Source organism: Tetrahymena thermophila (assembly GCF_000189635.1).
Source record: "Tetrahymena thermophila SB210 genomic scaffold scf_8254397, whole genome shotgun sequence".
In the NCBI taxonomy this organism is placed as follows: domain Eukaryota; phylum Ciliophora; class Oligohymenophorea; order Hymenostomatida; family Tetrahymenidae; genus Tetrahymena; species Tetrahymena thermophila.
In genome coordinates this window covers 1-22,424 of record NW_002476180.1, presented here as the reverse complement: position 1 = coordinate 22,424, position 22,424 = coordinate 1, and the positions used below count along the sequence as shown (strand labels likewise).

At 22.4% G+C, this 22,424-nt stretch overlaps 7 protein-coding genes across 7 annotated transcripts; 5 read left to right on the top strand and 2 right to left on the bottom strand. All coding sequences in view use genetic code 6, as the record gives it.

Annotated features, from left to right (window-relative positions):
* Nucleotides 1-1,152: 1,152 nt before the first annotated feature.
* TTHERM_00823410 (serine/threonine-protein phosphatase) lies at nt 1,153-4,535 on the bottom strand (the record flags this gene model as incomplete). The annotated part of the gene is made up of 4 exons (XM_001031447.3): nt 1,153-2,339; nt 2,555-3,080; nt 3,169-3,620; nt 4,259-4,535. The coding sequence occupies 4 exons, from the start codon at nt 4,533-4,535 to the stop codon at nt 1,153-1,155; spliced, it is 2,442 nt and encodes an 813-aa protein (XP_001031447.1).
* A 2,037-nt stretch (nt 4,536-6,572) lies between these two features.
* TTHERM_00823400 (CAP-gly domain protein) lies at nt 6,573-11,176 on the top strand (the record flags this gene model as incomplete). Its single annotated transcript, XM_001031446.2, has 12 exons — nt 6,573-6,665; nt 6,722-6,763; nt 6,821-7,282; nt 7,381-8,037; nt 8,089-8,556; nt 8,610-8,922; nt 9,141-9,661; nt 9,748-10,075; nt 10,135-10,404; nt 10,490-10,871; nt 10,923-11,052; nt 11,102-11,176. The coding sequence occupies 12 exons, from the start codon at nt 6,573-6,575 to the stop codon at nt 11,174-11,176; spliced, it is 3,741 nt and encodes a 1,246-aa protein (XP_001031446.2).
* Nucleotides 11,177-12,000: 824 nt separating this feature from the next.
* TTHERM_000823383 (transmembrane protein, putative) lies at nt 12,001-13,549 on the top strand (the record flags this gene model as incomplete). Its single annotated transcript, XM_012800004.1, has 2 exons — nt 12,001-12,153; nt 12,311-13,549. The coding sequence occupies 2 exons, from the start codon at nt 12,001-12,003 to the stop codon at nt 13,547-13,549; spliced, it is 1,392 nt and encodes a 463-aa protein (XP_012655458.1).
* A 302-nt stretch (nt 13,550-13,851) lies between these two features.
* Nucleotides 13,852-14,481, top strand: TTHERM_00823380 (hypothetical protein; the record flags this gene model as incomplete). Its single annotated transcript, XM_001031444.3, has 1 exon — nt 13,852-14,481. The coding sequence occupies one exon, from the start codon at nt 13,852-13,854 to the stop codon at nt 14,479-14,481; it is 630 nt and encodes a 209-aa protein (XP_001031444.1).
* Nucleotides 14,482-15,757: 1,276 nt separating this feature from the next.
* On the top strand, nt 15,758-16,060 carry TTHERM_000823377 (hypothetical protein; the record flags this gene model as incomplete). Its single annotated transcript, XM_012800003.1, has 1 exon — nt 15,758-16,060. The coding sequence occupies one exon, from the start codon at nt 15,758-15,760 to the stop codon at nt 16,058-16,060; it is 303 nt and encodes a 100-aa protein (XP_012655457.1).
* Nucleotides 16,061-16,274: 214 nt separating this feature from the next.
* On the bottom strand, nt 16,275-16,597 carry TTHERM_000823373 (hypothetical protein; the record flags this gene model as incomplete). Its single annotated transcript, XM_012800002.1, has 2 exons — nt 16,275-16,430; nt 16,565-16,597. 2 exons carry the CDS (start codon nt 16,595-16,597, stop codon nt 16,275-16,277), a joined length of 189 nt encoding a protein of 62 aa, XP_012655456.1.
* A 1,171-nt stretch (nt 16,598-17,768) lies between these two features.
* Nucleotides 17,769-21,635, top strand: TTHERM_00823370 (MORN motif protein; the record flags this gene model as incomplete). Its single annotated transcript, XM_001031443.2, has 1 exon — nt 17,769-21,635. A coding segment is annotated over one exon (3,765 nt), but the record flags the coding sequence as incomplete, so codon positions are not given.
* Nucleotides 21,636-22,424: the final 789 nt, after the last annotated feature.

The window sequence follows — 22,424 nt, the reverse complement described above, 5'->3', positions numbered from 1 at the left end:
TTTTAAAAGTGAAATATTTTAACCAATGTTTTAATACCTTAATAACTCAAAATATATAATAAGAAAATTTAGAGTGAGAGGCTCAATTTAGCTAAAGTTTTTATTTTCAGTGGTCTAAAAATTTCTTATAGAAGAAATGTGTGAAAGAAAGAAAGAATAGGGTGCATAAATAAAAAAATAAAATATTACATTTTGTAAAAAAATACCAATTTAAATTCACTCATAAATTATATTTTAAATGGAAAGATATTTTTATGAAGGATCTTATTGAATTAGTAAAAGAAATATTTCGATTGAAAAAATTCATTTTTGGAGATAACTTAAAAAATTAGGAGCTTAATTTCTTCTATATAAATTACTTAGGTAGGTACACACTCTTATATTTTTTTAAAAGGCATTTTTAATCTATTTTTAAAATTTTTGTAGATTCTAGAATGAATGAAAACTTTATTTCGAAAATTAATTGACCTTTTATTACTAACACATTCTAAAAGAGAAACATTTAAGATATATTTCTTTTTATTGGTTTTTTATATTAAACTAAAATAACATAAATATTAAATTAAGACTCAAATATAAAAAGCTTTATTAAACAAAATTAATATCTTTTAGAAAATTATTTGAAACATTTTATGTAATTAATGATTTAAATTACTTTTTATAAATAAAAAATAGAGTTCTTCATAAAATAATTTGTTTTTTTTTATTAAAAAGAAATTATGTTTTAAAGAAATATAAAAAATTAAAATACTGATATAGATTTATACAGCAATTACTATTTATAAAATGATAAATATTGAGTTTGAATGAGGAAAGAAAGTATTTTCAATCTAATTAATTTTAATTTTTGAAAAATTAATCGAATTTAAAACAATATTTTATATGTTTTTATATCATTGTAGTAGGCCTCATTAAAGCAATTTCAATTTAAAAGTTTCTTGATAGATAAATAGAAAGAAGTATGTATTTTGTTTGTTTGTTTATTTATTTATTTGTTTATTTGTTATTATAATAAAACAAAAATCAAATGAATGAAAAATTTATATTTGAATATTAAAATCAAGCTTATATTTTTATATATTTATATAAGTTAGTTTGCTTGCTAAACTATATTTAAAATTACTCAATATTAGGTATAATAAGAGAATCAAATCAACTTTTGTAAGGATCTTTATCTCTAGGAGGAGTAGGTTATCTTTTACGAAGAATAATTTCCTCTTAATCTACCATGATATTGTTTTTATTGATTTATTTTCTAATTTCCATCATAGCTTCTAGATCTATCCATTAGCTTTTATTGTTGACGTTGATTATTGGTTGGATTACTTTAGGCTGCATCTAGAGTTATTTCATTATAGAAAGAATTGCAGCTTAGTTCTGATATCTATTACAGTAATTGGTGTTCGAGAATAGGGTAATTACATTGTTATTTTAGATTTAAATACCTTAGTAGACAGGTTCGTGAGAACGAATTATCAAGCTTATATTATTTTCTTACATAAATTTACTAATACGTTAGCTACCGAAACGAGTAATATTCTTCAATTAGAAAATATCATGTTCGATATTATCAGCGTTCTCTAATTGGTTTTCATTTAAAACTGGATCACTCCAAAGTAATTCTAAAGCTACTTTATGTTGGTATGTTTTAGGGTCTTAAATAATTTCTAAAGGACGAGGAATATTATCAATTTCTTCAATAGCACGCAAAGTAGTTCCAATACCACCATGTAAAGCTAAGAAACTATCCTGTATAACAGCAGCTATAGGCATGTATTCGAATACTTTATTAATACGTTAAAAGATAGAATTTGGTTCATTTATATCTTCGTTGAATTTTTGATAGCACTCATCAGCAAAGCCCATAGCTTTGTTGATTCTTTTATCTTCCATATTACCACGAATCATATGGAATTAATCTTAATATTTTAATTTTAAAGAGAAAAGTAGCAGAATGACTTCTAATTAAGCAGAACCTCTACCAACGTAGTTACCCAAGAATAAATAATCATTACTATCGATATCTCTGTCCATCAAATCACTATCACATGGAGCACCAAAGTGATTGAAGAAACGCATTAAATCATCATATTGTCCATTTATACTTCCAAATATTTTTAAAGGAGCACGCACTTTTAAAACCATAGTTTCTCTTTCGAAAACCTTTTGAACTTCATCACATAATTTGATAATATTTTCTCTACGGATTTAGCTTAACAAATCTCTCTGCATAGAATTTTCGTTCTCAGGTTAGAGCAAGCTGTCAATAAAAGGTTGAATAATCGTTTAAATATATTGCTTTTTCATCGTACCATCGTTTTAAAATCTTTGGTGTTAATCTTTTATTAAAATGAATAAATTTCATTACCTCCTCAAATAAAAAAGCAAACAGAAAATAAAAAATAAATAAGTTTTTTATTTTTAAAAGAAAAATAGCTTGTTTATTTTCTATTTTAAGAAAGAAAGAAAGAAAGAAAGAAAGAAAGAAAGAAAGAAAGAAAGAAAGAAAGAAAGAAAGAAAGAAAGGAAAAATATTTGATAAAAAATTATTTACTTATTTTAATATTTTCCTTGACAAGACTGTTGAGAGGATACTTTTTAAGAGGTTATGTTTCTTAATGAGGATCAGATTTAACAGCTACTACTACATCAGAAGCTAAGTAAGGATTTTAAGGCTTTGGATTATTAGGTGGTTTAATTATTGGTTGATTTACATTAGTATTATTACCAATTTCAATAGCCATAGCAGTATTGCTTTCTGGTCTTCTGCTCTATGTTGCTTTAATAGCTTCTTATTTTTGCATCTACCTCATCAAATTTGGGTAGGGTGATAACAATCTAACTAAGTCTAATCTCAAAATAGAATCTGTGGGAATATTTGGGGATTCTGTATCGAAACCTCCATGTACATATAAGAAATTTTCCATGATCCAAACAGAATGTCTAAAACGATTGATTCCGGCAAATTTGTGCCAATCACTTGTTTCAGTGTCATAAATTTCTAAATGTATCTAATCGTTCATTTAATTGCTTCTTCCTCCAATCACAAACATTAATGGTCCTTAGAAAACTGTGCTATGCTATTTTTTATGATAATATTAAAATAAACAAATTATATTTATTAAAAATGAAAAAGAATTTTTATTCTGTTTCTATCATCATAATTACCTAATATCTAGAAATAGGCATTTCTGTATTATTTTTATAAGGAGCTTTCACCCAATCCCATCTACCATCTCTGTGTCTACGTAAACCCCAGGTATCGCTTTAAGCAAAGGAGTCAGAGGTACGACCACCAAATATAACCATCATACCATTTGCAGCTCCAGAAGTACATAAAGCAGCAGAGTGATAAACTCTGACCTAAGGAATATCACCTGAGCACTCTAATTTCTACCAGCAATAAGGAGATTTTTCTAAATTTAGAGACCATGAGTCATTAACAGGTTCATTACCAGTATTTCCTCCAAATACTACCAAGAATGGTTTTATAAAGACCATGGAATGTCCGTATCTTCTACCAGGTGTACTACCTACTATTGGTATAGTCAACCAATAAGTTTAATCTTCGCCATTGCTAAAATCTAAAACGTACAAATTATCATCTGCTAATCCACCACCTATTAGATTTAGAAAATATTAATTAAAACAAATTGATAAGTATGGGATAGAAATATCTAAATATAAAGTTAGTAGTTTATCTATTTTTTTGTAATTTTTATTATATATAAAATGCTTTATTTTATTTTCTGATCAGTCTAAATTATAAAATAGACTAGACAGACTAGACTAGCCAGCCTATTTTCATTGATTCGAGTGGTTATTAAATTAACTCCTAATTTAATAAATTGATTTAAATTTAGATTTCACTAATTTAGCAAAAGTTGAATTTAAATTTCTAAAATATATAACATAACACTCAATAAAGTACATTTTGTCTGAAAATAAGCCTTTTTCATTCATCTATTCATTTACTAAAGGCAATTTAATTTCTATATAAAATTTATTAGTTCTATTTGCTTTTACTTAAAACTGGAATATTGATTGATATAAAATAGATATTTTTTATGATTAAATAAATTTATAATAAGACTGTGTCTGTCCAATAAAATTTCAAATTTTGATAAACAAATTATCTATTTTTGCAAACAACACCCTTGAATAGGTTGCTTAATCTAAAGGAGGTTATCTTATGTTTTTGGAAAAATTCAAATATTTATACTTAAAGAGAAAACATATTTATTTTAAATTAATTTACCTCCAACAGCTCCACCGAAGATTATAAGTTTATTATTGTTATCAATAGAGACAGCACAATGAGCTGCTCTATTTGTAGGACCGTTACCCTTTGGATTTAATCTCTTCCAGCGACGTAGATTTAAATCACAAGAAAAAACATCTCCTGTTATGCTGTATCTGCCAGTATCGCCTGTGGCACCACCAAATAGAATAACTATGTTTTTGCTAATCTATGTTATTGTGTGTCCAAATCTTGATTGAGGAATTTCTCCGCTAATTGCAAGTTTTTCTGTCATTAAGGCTTATTTAAAGGTTTTAATATGTCTATTTGTTTTAGAGTACTTATCTTAATAAAATTAATGAAACTTTTTGAGTTCTTAATTTTTAAATCAGTCAGTCAGCCAGTTTGTTTGAAATCTATGTTTTAATAATTCAATTTTTATTTCGCTTAAAAAGGATTTCCCTTTAAAAATATTAATGTGTATTGATATTAACTAATATACTAGAGTATTTATTAGCTCTTTAGCTTATATATAATTATTTCTTATTGAATTATTTGCAAAACGATAGCCTCTTTTGCTCTCTCTCTCTATTATTCCCTTTTTTACTGGAGATTAAAAATACTTATTTATTTTTAATATATTTTGCTTTTATTTACTGCTTTTTGATTTATTAATTTATTTATTTATTCCTTTCCTTCTATTATTTGATTTTATTTACTATTAATATATTGTTTGTATGCTTTTATTTGCCTTTTTCTTCTCTTCAAATCAATCAATGCAAAAATAAATATATTTTTGATACTTTTCAATTCACTTCTTTATCTTTTTATTATATTTTATTTATTGTTTAAATCATAAAACTTATCGCTCGTATTTTTTTATCTTGATGACATACATAATTCATTGATCCATTAGTTCACTCTTGCATAAATCAGTCAATTATATTCATTCAATAAATTTTTTAAAGATAAATTTCATCAAATTTAATTTCTAAAATCTCAAATTATTACTTTTTATTATAAATTTATAATATTAAAATTATAGTCTTGAAAGTTGTTAGTATTTTTTGATATTATATTTCTAAAATTATTTAAAATTTCAATTCTAAAATAAATTTTAAATCTTTTCTTTCAAATTTTTTCATCACATTTTAACTATTAAAAGATCATAAATCCAAAATAATATCTTATAGAACTTTCTAAAATATTTTTTTTATTAGACTTAAACTTTAGTATCTTTAAATTTTTATTTTTATTTTATTTACTCAAAAAGTTTTCATACAAATGAACTTTAAATCAACACCAACCCATAAAATTGTCAATAATTTATTGTGTAAATTTTCAAATTTTAAATTATTTAATAAATAACGATGCTATTAAAATACCTTAACTTCATTCAGTTGTACTCAATAATTTTTAAACAAAATTTAATAAAAATTTATTTATCATTCAGATAAATTAATTTTGGAATAATAATATATTTATTATTAAGATAATATTTAACACAATAAATATAAATTTAAAATAATTATTTATCTCCTATAATTTTAATAGTAAAAAATGCTAATTTTTATACTTCTAGTTATTTAAATATTTATTTTAGCTTATAATATTATTTATTTTATGTAGTAAATATTTAAAACATTTTTAATGACATTTTATTATAAAAAATTTATTTATTAAAAATTTAATTTATAACTTAAACTAGATTTAATTCTTTGATAGTAATTTGTAAAATAGATTTATATATAAAAACAAGTCAACATTCGCAATTTTAAAGCTAATTACTGTATAAACAGAATATTTTTAGCAAAAAGGCTAATTATTTTTCTTTAATTTTTAAAATAAGATTTAGGTTTTAAAATTATTTATTTTATGAAAGAAAAATTTTAAAATTGTTTCAATAATGACGTTTTAGGATGTTTAATTTATTCATTAAAAAAAGTTATTTTGTAAAAGTTAATTATACTTTACTTTCAATAGTATAAAATAAATTAATAAATGCTAAAATAAAATTTTATAAATTGAATTAAAATTATTTTATTATTAAAAAAATTTAATTAAAATATTATTTGTAAAAAAAATAATATTAAAAAATAAAAAAAATTGTATTTGAATTATATTTAAACATTAATACTATATTATTAAAAAACTACTTACTTGCTTTTTCGCTACACGCACTTTTTTAAGTATGCAGATTAATTGATATTTTTATTTTTATATTAAATAAATAAATTATAAGAATTTATTAATTTTTTAGTATTTAAATTGATTTAGTTTGTTCAATCTAAATTAGGAATCTTTTGATATAAAACATAATTGAAAAGCAATAATGGCAGAGAGTGCTTTCAAAGTTAACGATAGGATTAAATTAACAAATAACGCTAATAAAGACTAGGAAGGAACCATTTTATACATTGGTCAAGTATGATTTATTTACAAATTTAAGTTAATTCTATCAATTTTTTGAAATAAATTAAGCTTGACGGAAAAGAAGGCATTTGGATAGGAGTTGAGTTAGATGTAATAAATTTTTTGCATTTAATCATATTTATTAATTTTTATTATTACTTTTAATAGTTACCTAAAGGATCTCATAATGGTTAATTCAATGGAAAGCAATACTTTTAAGGGAGGGATTAGCATTGCATGTTTGTAAAAGAAAAGCATATTCAATTGATTCAGCAAATTAAACAACCTACCCCACCTAAAGAAAAGCAATAAACAGAATAACCTCCTTAAGCAGAAAAGCCTGTTGAGAAAAAAATTCTTACTAAACCTTTAGGGATGGGAGTTGGAACTAAATCAACAGCTTCAACATAAGGAGGAGGGACTGGAACTACAGTATTAGGACCGACAGCTTAAAAATTAATTAAAAATATTTAAGAAAAATCTGCAACAAATTAATCTAAAATTCCTTCGTCTTCATAGGTTCAACAGTAATCTGCTTCTTAATCTAGCTAAGGAATTAAATAGTTGGAAGAATAACTTTCTTTAAAGGACTCTGAAATAAATATGTTGAAAGAAGAGATTGAAAACAAAGTAAATAATTATTCAAACAAATATATTTATTTTATTCTATCAATAATTTATTTTGAGTAGAAGATAAAATCTAATTACTTTTTAATTTACTTCAAAAGGAAGAATAGTTGCAATAGTTTACAATTAGAACATCAGATTTGCAAAATTAAAATGATGGTTTTTTAAAGCGCATATCTGAACTTTAAGACTAAAATAAAGCATTGCAAGAATAAAATAAAACTATTTAAGATGAGCTTAAAAATGAACAATAGAAACATTAAGAGACTAATACATAGTTGCTTTAGTCCAAAGAAAACTACTCTAAGTTGGAGGAAGAGTTAGACCTACTTCATGAAGCTCTTAAAGCAGCTGAAGAATCAGAACAATTAGTTGAGGGTTTGACAATTTAAAAAGAAACACTTGAGCATAAATTGGATGAACTTAAGGAACAGATACAACAAAAAGACCTAGAAATCAAATAGCTTAAAGAAGAAAAATAACTTGCTGATATCTAACTAGAAGATGCTATGAAAGGTATTGTTATTGAAGGATAAGATGTTTCAGGTGATTCAGTTAACTCTGAACTTATTAAGGCTAATGCTAGATTAAAACAAGCTGTCTAACTTTTAAATGATTAATTTGAACTTGAAAAGATAGATTTGTTAGAAAAAATTATTGAGCTTGAAAGCAAGATAGAAAATTAACCATAATTAGAATCTAAGATTATTGATCTAGAAGCAAAAATATAAGATTTAGAAGATTAGATTAAAAAAAAGGTAATCCTTTTTATTTTTCATTTATTATTTAAATCTATTTTATGAAATAAGAACGAAGACATCGAGGAATTAAAAGAAAGATTAGATGAGTAATCAGAAGCAGTAGAAATGGTAGAAAATTTAACAGAGTAAAATTAAGTTCTTGAAGATAAAATAACAGATCTTAAAAAAGAAATTAAGAATTTCAAAGAAATCAAAAGTGTTAATGATGAACTATTTGAAAACTATGATTTAACAATAAAAGATTTAGGAGACCAGATAAACAATCTTGAGTATCAAATTTATGAACAAAAAAGACTTGTTTAAGAAAAGGAGGAGTAGATTATTGATTAAGAGAAAAATATTGAAAAGCTTAAGCAAAGAGCAAAAATCTACAAGGAATAATCAGAAAACATGAAACTTGAGGCTAGTGAAAATGCTGTCATTTAAAACAATTCGGAAGGAAAGTAAAGCACAAATATCCAAAAATTGCTTGAGTCTTAGTAGGAATTGTACTAAGAAAAAAGAGAAATCTATAAGGTAATTTTAATTAATAAATTTATAAAATAAAATAATAAATGTTAATTATTTAGCAATATCTTCAAAGTTCTATTGAAAGCATAAATACCCAAATTGAATCTAAATTTAAGAGTCAAGCTTATTTATCATGCATTCCTGAATCAATTACTGAGAAAATTAATTCAGAAGGAATCAAACTTTTGACAAATATCCAAAAGCTCATCTAGAAGGCTGAATTATTACATTAAGAACTTTATTTGTATCTATAGAGACACACAGATCAAATTGTGAAAGAAGAAAATTTAAATATCTTCTTATGGATTATTTAATTATTAGAACAGACAAACTTATACATTTATTATCTTAGAAGATTCGATGTCTCTTTAAGTAAAAAAATATTTTAATATTAAATAGAAAAACCTTTAAAACACAATAAAGGAGAGATAAAAACAAAATGGGGTCTCTTCTCATTATTTATATTTCAGCCATTTAAAAAAAATAAAAAAATTTTTATATTGTCCATCCATCCTCATCTCCCTTAAAATTACTTTCTATTTTTCATTATATAAATTTATTTTAATTCAAATTATATTTAAAAAATTAAGCAAATACTTAAGACAACGAGGAGTTAAATTTATTAGTTAAAAATCCTTGCAATTCTTCATTTGTTGCTGGAGGTATTTTCATAGAACTTGTTTTAAAACATCTCATGGAAGATAATATTTCACCTAAAGTATCTTTGGACCCAATATTAACTGCTAACAATAAATTAAAAGAGTAAGAAATAGCTATCAAGGATGGATTACAGTAACTGATTCAATCAGTTGACATTAAAAAGAATATTTAATTGATTCGTGTTTAGCTTATCTCTAAAATATTCTTAAACAAATATGTAAACGGTCTGAACAGTGATATACTTTTTAATACTCTTGAAAAGAGAATTTATGAATTTTCTAAGAACTTAGAAACAGGAGTTATATTGAATAATCTAAAATTAGGAAAATTAGTAGAGTGCAATGCAGCTTTATAAACTGTCTTTGATTCAATTTAAGATGAAAAAATTGGAACTTTCTTTACACCTGTTAAAACTGAATTAAAAGATTAAATTGATGAAAAAGAAGAGACTGTAAAAAATTGTTTTTTTCTTTTTTGAATAAAAATATTTTTTAAATAAAATTTATTAAACTATTTCAAAATAAATAATTAAATTAGGATGAATAAAAAGAAGAGAGAGAGAAAGTGCAATAATTTAGAAAAGTAATTAGTGATGTGGCTAATTTATTGAGCAGCTTGAATGCAGATGCTGACTAAAAAATTTAGTAGGGATAGATTACCAAATAGAATGATATTTTAGAGAACAACTCATACTGGTCATAAATCGTTTAACAAATTAAGTAATAAATAGATGAAATTGAAGAAACTATTGAAAGTGAAAAAAAACTTAATGAAGAGTTAAAAGGAAGCAAGCAAAAAATAATTCAGCTAGAGCAAGAAATAGATAATTTAACTAAAATAAAATAAACTCTTGAGTAGAGAGTTGGTATTAAATGAATTTAGATTAATTATGCTTTGTATAATAATAATTTTATTTTTTATTAGTAAAATTATAGATAACGAGTGAAAAAGTCACAGTTTTAGAAGCAGAGAAAAAGAGATTCTAAGACAAAGAAAAGAGTTTTAAAGAAGCTACTGATATAATCTAGAAAGAATTAGACAACATGAAGAAGAAATATAAGGAGAGCTAGGAAGAAGTTAAAAATCTTAAAAATAATCCTTAAATAATCAGATCTTCATTACAAAAAAATTCATAAGGCCCTCTTCAACTTAAATCTTCTCTATCAAAGAATTTCGGTGATACTCCTAAATCAAGTAATAAAAATTAAATATCTAAATAAATAAATAAATAAATAACTTTCAACAGAGAAAAATTAAAAAAATATTTTGTAATTAATAGGCTCAAGATAAAGCTTGATGTATGGCTAATTTGATGAAGATTAATTTGATTTAGTTAAATATTATGAGACAGAAAATAACATTTTAAGAGCAAAAGACTTAAAAGATAGAATAAAAACTCTATCTAATGAATCTGACAACTTAAAGATTTTCAAAAAATTAAAAGAAAAGAACAATAATGAAAATCAAATTTCCTTCTTATAGTAATAGCTTAATAAAGCTACAAATGTGCACCATGATGGTCTTAAAATACTAGCTAGTAAGTAAGTTATAGATTTAAGCTCTCTTAAAGACAAAAACGTTAGCTAAAAGGACTAAAACATCAAAGAATACTTAAATCAAGAACACAAATAAATAGAAGCTCTTAAATATGAAGCTTACAAGTATTTTTAATTTTAATAGATCTGGTGATTTAAAATTTTTTATATTTAAAGAATATGCAGCGAAGTCACTAAGAAGTTATAGAAGAACTCCAATTCATTTAAGCAAAAAATTGAAATTGCTAAAGGGGAATTGTCATCTAAAAGTCTTAAAAAGTTGGGCGCTGTTTTGTTTAATTAAGAAGTAATAAAAAAAATAATAAATAAATTTATTAATTTTTTTTTTTAATTAGTCAGCAGAGCCTTCATCAACTATAAATTTAACAGTATCTTTAAACGACTGGCAAAAAATTAAAGAAGTTTTCTGAAAATAACAAATAATAGTTTCTTCATTAAAAATACACTAAAATTAATAAATAAACTATTTTTTATTTATTTTTAATTAGTGAATGTCTTAAAATTAATTAATTTTTTAAAATGTAAAATTTATCTAATTTTTATAATAAAATTTTAAATATTTATTTATTTTTTATTGACTTTTAATTTAGTTAAGGCTTCAATTATTTTTATATTTAATCACTCTTATATAAAAATTTATTTTTAATTATTTTAAATAAATTTTATTTATGTGTAGAATATAAATCTAATCGTTACTTATTAGAATATTTTAATTGAATTATTTTTAAGAATTATAATTTAGTCTATTTTCTGTCTGCCATTCATTATAAACTCAACAATATATTCAAACGATTACAAAAATTGGAAAAATAATAAATAAATAAATAATTAAAAAATTGTTTCTTCATTAAAAGTTTGTTAAAATCAAAAATTTAGTTATTTCTATTTAGTTTTTATTTAAAAAATGTTTTGAAATTAATTTTAAAAAATAAAAAAGAAAGCATTTGATTTTTTGTTGACTTTAAAATCTTTTATGAATTATTAAATATTTTAAATATGATTTCATTTATTTTTAAAATAATAATCCAATAATTATTTATTTGAATACTTTATTTAGGTTTATTTATAAGAATATAATTTAGTCTAGTACCTGTCTGCTGTTGATAATTTGGAAACTAATTTTAACAAGTTGGTTTATATCTTATGAATTTGGAATATATATTTTGTAGATTATTAATTTTGGTTTTTGATAAAAAAATTAGCAAAAATTATTATAAATAATTAATCAATAAAAATGATGCAAATAATTTATGAAGTTAATCTTTTAGTCTGTACTACCATTGTTTCTGCTCTACCAGTATATCCTCTTTCTTTTTAAAAAAGCGGTGAAGTGCTATCAACTTTATCATTATTTATCTAAGGTATTATTAGCTTTTAGGCTGAAAAGGTAATTTTTAGATATTGTTTCTTTGAAATATTCATCTTAACAAAAATTGATTTTAAAAGTGATAAAGTATTTTTAGTTTGAATGATTATTTTAGAAAATAATTCTTTTTATTTTACTAAAATAACTTCTATCATTAATTTTATTTATCTTAAAAAAGGTTTATTTAAAAAATATGAGATATAAAAATGAAAGCATGGATATTGTTGTCAGTAGATAAATTGGAAGAAAGTGGGGTTAATGCTATTTGATTGTGTCAATTATTTATTTGCTTCAATTAACATTGCTCTATAGCTTTTAAGCTCTAAACATGTTTTCCTAAATAGTGTTTTACTTTATCGATATCATTTTTAAAGAGAAGATTTAACAGGAATATAACATGCCTATTTCTGCATTATTAATTAGCCCTTTACTATTTTTTATAATAATTAAAAGAAAAAAAAAGTCTATTTGTAATATAAAATCAAAAGCTTTTCTCTTAAGTTCGCTATCAATATTAATATACATAATTTACATAATGGTGATTTTTTTTAGTCACTATGAAATTGATCGTCTTGACTCTTAACTTTAATATATATCCATACTATAAATTCCTAATCTTTTGTCAAGCAATAATCTTGCATATGTGAATTAATTATACTTACACTGGATATTGACATTTTAAAATTAGAGGGTAGCTAAGTAATCTAAATTGTCTGTCAAATATTCTACTTTAATCATTTTTATAATCTATATCCTCGTCGGAAATTTAGGATCTTACAGTATATAAAATAGATAGCCATTGGACTAAAACAATAATAATTTCATTTTTGACTATTTCAGTGATAATGCTTTGACAGTTGTTGTTAAAATTTTTATGATTAGCCATTTTTTCTAAAATTTAAGTTACAAATATTTGTTATTAAGGGAAAGTTTATTGAGGCTTATTTTGATTTCAAAATAAATTTAAGATAGTAAGCAGATAAAAAAAAGAATGAAATTAATATTTAATATTATATTTCCTTTATTTTTAACATTTATTAACATTGAATAAAGTAACTTGTAATACAAATTTACTGTTATGACTGGATCTTTAGCAGGGTTTTTTATCATTTACTTAATTCCTTACAAACTTTAATTTGGAAAATTTAAGTAAACTCAAAGAATATTATTTAAAAACTTAAGTATTCAAGATTCTACTCCTTTTTCTTCAATATAGGAAGCTTAGGAAGAAGATAGCAAATTAATAGAAAGTCAATCAAAGTTATTACCTTAATTAATTTAGCTAAAAAAATTAAAAAAAGATTTCTTCAAAACAAGTCTTAAAAAAGCAAATTTTTTTGATAAAGCTATTTTATTATTCGGATTTTTTATAAGTATGTATGGGATACTTTATTTTATTTATTCTGTAATAAATTGAATCTTAAAAGTCATTTACAAGTAAATAAGATTATTGTTATTTTGTATCTATTCTATTTTTAAGAGGAGCTCTGAAACTATCCAAAGTATATAAGTCTGAATTACAAAAATATTATGCTACCTATATATTAAAAATCAATATTTATTTATTTTTTTTTTTTGATTTCAAATTATTTTCCTTTAACACCTCTTTAAATTTTAATGTATAAATAGTATTTGATAAATTAAAGATTTATTAAATATTTATAATATTTATTAAAAAATTAATTATTTAATTAATTAAAATTTTAAATTAAATAAAAAATGACCATTAGCAATCAAAATACAGATAATTCAAACATCTAAAATAGTGATAGGTAAAATAATATAGATAATAGTAGATTACCATAAGTTGAACTTGATAACTATGAAATGAGGGATGATAAAGATAAAAAGAATAATGACATTTCTGATATATTAAAAGATATAGATGAAATTTAAAAAGATGTTGATGAAATGAAAAAATATTGTGCTGAAATGAAAAATGATATGGATCTAATTAAAAAAGACTTTGATGAAATTAAATAATATCTTGATGAAATGAAAAATGATATTACTGAAATGAAATATAATATTCCTGAAACGAGAAATGATATTCCTGAAATAAAATTACCTGTTATTCCAGAAATTAAAGATGATGTTGCTAAAAATAAATGTGATATTCCTAAAATGAAAAGAGATATTACCTAATGGAAAAATTACTTAGCCTAAATAAAAAAAGAAATAGCCGAATAGAAAAATTATTTAATCTAATAGAAAAATAAAGTTTCCTTATTGAAAAATGACATAGCCTTTTTAAAAAATTTTACTATCGTATTATAAAATGAAATATCCATGATGAAAGCTGTTTTTTATGAAAATCAAGCATAATAGAAAAAAAATATAAAAGGATGATAGAAAAAAATTGAACATATTTTACATAATAAGGGTGTTAAATTAATTATTATATAAAATTTTTGAAATAAAAAAATATAAAAGTGAATTTATGTAAAGAAGAGTAAATTTTATACTTATAAGTACTCTTGATATGTTTTTATCTTTTAAAAATTAAGTTTTTTTAGTTAATTAATTAATAATTTTATTGAATTATTTTTTAAATTTTAGATTTATATTATAACTTTTATGAATAAAACATTTTAATTAAGCAAAATATTTAACTTAAAATACTACAAAATAATAAAAAATGCTTCTTTATTGTTTATTTGTAGAAGCATGAAAAATAAAATATAATTTTAAATTTTGATTTGAATTAAAAAAAATTTTCTTTCTACTTATTATCAAATGATTATTAATGTTTATAATAATTTATTTTGTTTTAAAATAATTATTGTTAAATAAAATAATATATAAATTATCTTTCCATTTAATTAAAGCTTTATGGTAATTATCACAGTTTAGTAACTATAATGAAAGTTTTTTAGTCAGCTTATTCTATTAGTTTCCTAGTATAAAAAGGCACTTTAGTTTTATGATATTTTCATTTACAAAATATTTATTTATCAAAATAAACAAAGTAGATTCTATAGAATTTATGGTAAAAGTCAAAATAATTCATAGAAAGCTTGAGAAAATTTAGATAAGTTAGATTTTACTTTTCATATTACAAGGTAAGAAAAGTATTTTGGAAAGTAATTTGTAATAGTAATTCTAATTTCTATTTTCGGGAAATGTTAATTTACTAAATTTAGATTTATTCTGAATCTTTTATTAAAAATATTTAATATAAAAATTACAAATGAATAGAATAATATTTGAAATCAATGTGCTAGTTTGTACCACTATTGTTTCTGCTCTACCAATTTATCCTCTTTCTTTTAAGAAAAATGGAGAATTTCTATCAGTATTGATACTTCTTATTCAAGGTTTCATAAGCTATTCAACAGAAAAAGTAATAAACTAAGAAAATTCAACGCTATTAACTTTACAATTAACAAACATATATTAGTTAATTTTATTGGGTTTAAAAGAGATAGATTTGATTCTATTTATTATTTCTCTCATGAATTTTATATAATACTATATGCTTCATTATTTGAAGAATATTTAGATTATATATTAATATAGGCATGAAAGAAATTATTTTTCTTTATAAATATTAGGTTTATTTGAAAAACATGAAAACTTCGAATGAAAGTATGGACGTGGTAGTTAGCAGACAAATTGGAAGAAAATGGGGATAGTGTTACTTAATAATGTCAGTTATTTACTTATTATAACTAACGCTACTTTATAGTTTTTATGCGCTAGGGATGTTTTCATAAATAATATTCTACTTCATCAATAAAAAATTACCATATCAAATGGCTATTTCTACATTAATAATTAGTCCTCTTTTATTATTAATAATACTAAAAAGAAAAAAATAATAAATTTATAATATAAAATCAATAGCATATCTCTTGAGTTCATTATGTATCCTGATATACATTGCCTATATTTTATAAATATTCTCAAGTTAACTTAAAAAAAATGACTTAAATATTTAATTTGACTAAATTTCTGTTCTATAAATAGCAAATCTTTTATCGAGCAATAATCTTGCATATGAAAATTAATTGTATTTACATCAAATGCTTACTTTTTAAAATAAATAAGTATCAAAATAATCTAAATTATCTGTTAAAGCAAGCACAATTATTGTTTTTTTAATTTATAGTATTGTTGGAATAGTGGGATCTTATACTATTTCAGGGTTGTAACCTATAAACGAAGACTAAGATAACTTTATCTTTGATTATTTTAATGATAACTCTTTTACTATAATTGTTAAGATTTTTATGGTTTATCATTTCCTTTAGAATCTAAGTTACAGGTATATCTTGCTAAGAAATAGTTTACTAAATCTTATTGTAGTATCTAAAAAGGAATAAAATATATTATAAGTAAAAAAGAGAATGAAAATTATTTTAAATATAGTTTTTGCTTCATTTTTTGTATTTATAAATCTTGCAGAAAGCAACTTATAATATAAATTCACCATTATGACAGGTTCTTTAGCTGGATTTTTCATCATATATTTAGTTCCTTATAAATTATAATTTGGAAAAGCTAAGCAAGCTTAAAAAATTTTAGTAAAAAGCTATGGCATCTAAGAAATTAATTTGTTTAGCTCTCTCTATGAAGCCTAAGAAGAAGATAGTAAAATAATTGAAAGTTCGATAAATTTATCACCTTAAAAGTTGGTTAAAAAAATAAAAAAATATAATAAAATTAAAACTAAAAAGGCAAATTTCTTTGATAAAACAATATTATTTATTGGATTTTTAATCAGTATGTATGGTATATTTTATTTTATTTATTTTATTATCAATTGAATTTTAAAATTCATTTTTAAAATAAAATATTTCTTTTAAATTTATTAGATTGAAATTGATAATTTTCTAATTGAAATTTACATGAATTATTTTTAAAATAATATATTCTAATAAATTCGACAAGCTAATTCTATTTGAAAAAAGAAATGAGAATTGTAAAAATATTTTAATTGAAATTGATAATTTTCTAATTGAAATTTACATGAATTATTTTATAAAAAATATTCTAATAAATTCGACAAGCTAATTCTATTTGAAAAAAGGAATGAGAATTGTAAAAATATTTTAATTGAAATTGATAATTTTCTAATTGAAATTTACATGAATTATTTTTAAAATAATATATTCTAATAAATTCAACAAGCTAATTCTATTTGAAAAAATAAATGAGAATTGTAAAAAATAATTTAATTTTAAATAATAAAAAAATAAATATTGTTGCAAAGTTTTTTTTGTAGATTTAAATATTTTTATTTATAAAAATAGTTTAAATGAATGAGAAATGTTATAATGAAATTGTATAAAAATATTTTTATTGTGAGAAAGTGGAAATTAAATATTTTTAAAACATTTTATTTGGTTAAATTCATTTGACATTAAAAATATCAAAAATTATAAATTGGATAAGAATAGATTGAATATATAATTTTAGTTGTATGAATTGGAATAAAATTTATTGATTGAAGGAGTAAACTTTATAGAAATTGAATGGAAGATATTTAATCTGTATTAATTTAATATTAATAAATTAGCTTTTTTTATATTAAAATTGAATGGATATTAACTACTTTTTTATGTATTGTGATCATTGATTATTTTCTTTAGTGAATATTAATTATTTTTATAAATTGATTTGTGATTTTGCAAAAACAAGCCAAATTTTACTACTTTTTTAATTCTAAGCCAATAAATTATTAGTGGCAAAATAAACAATAAATAAGCTTTTGTTATTTTGGTTTATATAAAATGTATAAATCAGATTAGATAAATTAATCACTCAAAAAGAACTATCGCTATGACTTCAAAAATGGGATTTTCGAAGGTAATGTGGTTTAATACAAAAGATAGGGCTTTGGCATTGCAATCCTCGATGATGGATACATTTACATTGGATATTGGCATAATGATAAAGTTCATGGAAAAGCATTAATATTCTTGCCAAATATAGGAGTTATTTTAGCAAATTTTTCAAAGGGAATGCAGGTTGGTATTTAAGTAGTAAAGCTTTATAAGTTTTCTAATGAATACTTCTGTGTCAATATTAAAGATCATTTAAAGGTTCCAAAAGAAGTTGTTATTTTCTCTAAGCTTACAAATAAATCAGTTTAAGCATTAATCAAAAATGAAAGACAAATAGAATTCAAAGAAATCATATTGTCTAAAGAATACGAAGAATTAATTTAATAATTAGATTAATTTTCGATGCAATTTTCAAGTGATTTTAAAATTACCAAATGTTTTAGTATTGATGGTGATAAGTAAATTAAGCTAGGTTTTGTTGGTGGAAATCACAATAGATTAAATGGCTTGGGTTTAATAATAGAGTAAGATAGTTACAAAATAATTAAGCAAGGACTGTTTGATGAAGATAAACTAGAAGGAGTTGGAAAATTAGTTATGCCAAATGACGATGTGTATGAAGGGATATTTAAAAATAACTAAATAGATGGCCAAGGATTTTATTTCACAGCAAAGACTAACTCTTACATTTAGGGTGTTTTTAAAAAAGATGTATGTAAGGAATTCATTCAAGATGGTTTGGAATATCCTTTGAATCAAATAAAAAAGTTTAAACAGTAAATACATGAGTGCAGTATTCATTTTTATTCTTCCTCGTTCTCTGCAAGAGACTTTATAAGCATTAATTGGAATTATTTATAAGATTACATGGACAAGTCAAAGTACATGCCTATATTTGTAGATGGAAATTCCTCATCAGGCTTAACCAGCTTACTTGATAAAAATTAAAGTACAAATAATAATTTTTATAGAAGTGATGAATACTAATAGACATTTTAAGCAAATAATTAATAAATCAATAGCAGCAAATTAAATACATGCTAAATGATAAGCTCTTCTTTTAATAAATATTAACCACATATTACATAAAGAAGAAGTAGTAGTATTAACGAATACAGAAATTAACTCCCTACATACCATCATAGCAGATTGAACTCTCTTAATGTAAGTTAGAATTTTGGAAAAAATGGATTTTTAAATAGCTCTAATAGAACATCTTAAACACAAACTAGCCAAAAATATTCAACTAAGTACACAATAAGCTATAGAGATCATTAAATTGAAAATCCAGAATAGCAGCTTTCTAACTCAAAGATTAACTTTGGGAAATTAAATTGGGGGTAAAAACCAGAGGCTTCTGATTTATCTTTTTCATACACTAATTTTAATGTTAATAAAGAAGGTTAAAATTTGTATGATCTTCTAAATAACGACGAGACTTATCAAAAAGAGTCAAAAATTAATTACTTTAAGAACTCAGGTAAAATTCCTTCCTATTAGGACACAATGTAGGAAGGTGAAATAATTAAAAAAAGGCTTAATGAAATGGCTGATTTTGACAATTGCAATGTGTCTAACAACGACAGCGAAAAAAAAATATTAGAATCAGTTTAATAGATAAAAATAAATTCTATATCTCAACCTGTTACTTATAGATCAGTTAATACAACAACCCCTCTTTAAGCAAGATAAATTGAAAGATAGTAGAATTCTATAGATTCTTAAAAAATGAATAGAAGATTTAGCAATTAAAATTATACATATAATATTGAAGATAATTTCTAAATAAAAGAAAACACACAAGACCCAACAAAAATTTAAAGTATTTCTGACTATCTGAAAAATGTAGCAGAAAATAACCAAGAAAGCTATTTAAATCAAAAAATAGATTCATGTGATTTTAGATATAACAAAAATGGTAGAAATCTCATTCCATATAATCCCAACCAATATGGTAAAGATTTTATTAGGTAGGGTTGTGAAACATCGCAATCTGATTATTCAATACAATAGTATGAAGCCAAAAAGAGGTCAAGCTCTCTAACTACTCCTAATACAATAGTTTCCGTTTCCAAATCAAGTGCTAATTGCTATGATAAAAGATTAGAAATTTCACCAGAAAGAGTAACTCTTTCAATAGATAAAGGATTAAACTCAAGTAACATTTAATGTGCATTAAATCAGTAGATAAATAAAAATAATGAAAACATAATAAAACTTTAAAACCTTTATGAAGACAGATTGAAGAGAAGCGATACAAATATTTTAGAATAAGAAGATTCATCAAAGAGCGAGGATATTTAGAAAAAATAACCATAATAGCCTAAAAAATAACAGTTAAATGACTAAAAATAATAAAATAATTCTAATTAATGTTAATAATTACTATCTTAGTCCTCCTTAACATAAAATAATACTCAACCTATGAAATTTATAAAGGTACTTGGAGTGCCTCATTCCAATAAAAGTGATCAAGTTGGAATTTTTTTGAAGATGAAAGAAGAAGCTATAAAATAGAAAGAATTGCAAACAAATTCAATATTAGAATAATAAAATTCCATTTAAAAAATTTAAGAGATCACTCCATAGATTGCTCGTAATGCTAACAAAATAGCTTCTTAAAATTCTCTTGGGGTATCTATTTTGGAATAGTACATGAATCCAGAGAGTTGTGCTATCAAAAAAAGTGATAAAAATAGTTAGAAATAAAACAAATCTTATCAGTTTTAAGCTAATTAAAATGGCAATAATAACTTAGAAAATATAAATAAATAAAATCAAATAAATAATGGTTATTATTTACCTTAAGAAAAAAACGATTAAAAACCAATATCACCAGGTAATTAAAATTAATCTAGCATGCTAAGTAATAATCCATATAATCAAATACAAAATGAATTTGAGCAGAACTTATAATAAATACCTAAACAATAGCTTGATATATTGTAAGAATAAAAAATAAAATTAAACAGCATACTTTATTCTAGAAAGTAATCATATAATAATAATTAAAATTTATAAGATTTACCATCAGCTAGACTTTCTGGATATTCAGTTGGAATTACAAGTTAATATGACAACAAAAATATATTTAACTAAAATAGTAATTTAAATACCTTACCTATTAATGTTAGAACCCAATCAACTGATAATTCACCTTATAACATATCAAAAACCAATCCTAATGAAATAGATGACTTAGAATTTAAAACAAAATCTATGGTGAGATTTAATTTAAACTCAGACACTCCTCAAAGACATTCTTCATTCAATTATAGAAGGTAATAAACACCAGAAAAATCATCTCTCAAAGGAAGTAACAAATCACATCTAAATAGCAACTTAAGTTGCACTTCAAACGAAAGTGATTAGAAGGTAAGTAAAAGACTATCAACTTCTATAGATTTATCTAATAGTAAATATCACTATAATGAAAACCCAGTAAATTTATTTTATATGAACACACTTTAAAAAACCTAAAACCAGTGGTTGGATTTATATTCTGTGAACCCATAGATATTAGCCAATGCATCTCCTTAAAAATATTAAAAAAGCAGATAGATTTAAAACAACCAATAAATTCAACAATAGTGTCTTCCTCAAATAGCATGATTGTTTGTATTTATCTTATTCAAATCAAAAATTTAGAAGGATATTTTATGTTTTTTTAATTGTTTTATTAATATAAAAAATTTTCGAAATTTAAAGAGTCAATTTAAAAATAATTTTAAAGTCAAGTTTGTACAAAATAAATTATTGTCTAATGAATTATTCTCAGTTTAATCTTTTTACCAAAATAAATAATCAAATAAAAAATATTTGACTATTGTTTTTAGGATGATTAAAGGAGTTAGAATATATTTAAACAATTTTATTATCTATATATTTTTACTTTCATCAGAATCTATCATTAATTTAAAGAATACAACTTTACTTTCAATATAAAAAACATTTCAAAGACAATTTAGTTATGTCTTGACAAGGTTTGATTGATAATTTTTAAAAAAATAATCTTTTTATTATTTTTAATCTAATAGCTTTTTAGCTTTGAAAAAAAAGGCAAACTCTTTTAATTTATCTTTAATTTCTTTAAAATTTTAGCTATTTTAAATTTAAAAATTTTTCAATTTTTTATAACTAACTTTCCTATCATTTGATGTTTGTTTTGATGTTAGTAAAAAATTTAGCTATAAAATATTTTAAAACTTTTTTTTTGTGTTTTTTTATTATTATTCAAAAATTATTTTCATTTTCATATAATGTTAATAGATTTCTTTTTATTAATAATAAATCAACCTTATCTCAAAAAAATATAGCTTTAATTTAGTAATTATGTTTAACTAACCATTCAAAATTAACTATCTGCAATCATCATATTTTTAATTTATTGCTTATAGAAAAAAAAAGATTGAAATTAGTATTTATAAAATACAGCTAAATTAATTAATGCTTTTTATTAAGATTTTAAATAATCAATAGGGGGTTGGGGTTGGGGTTGGGGTT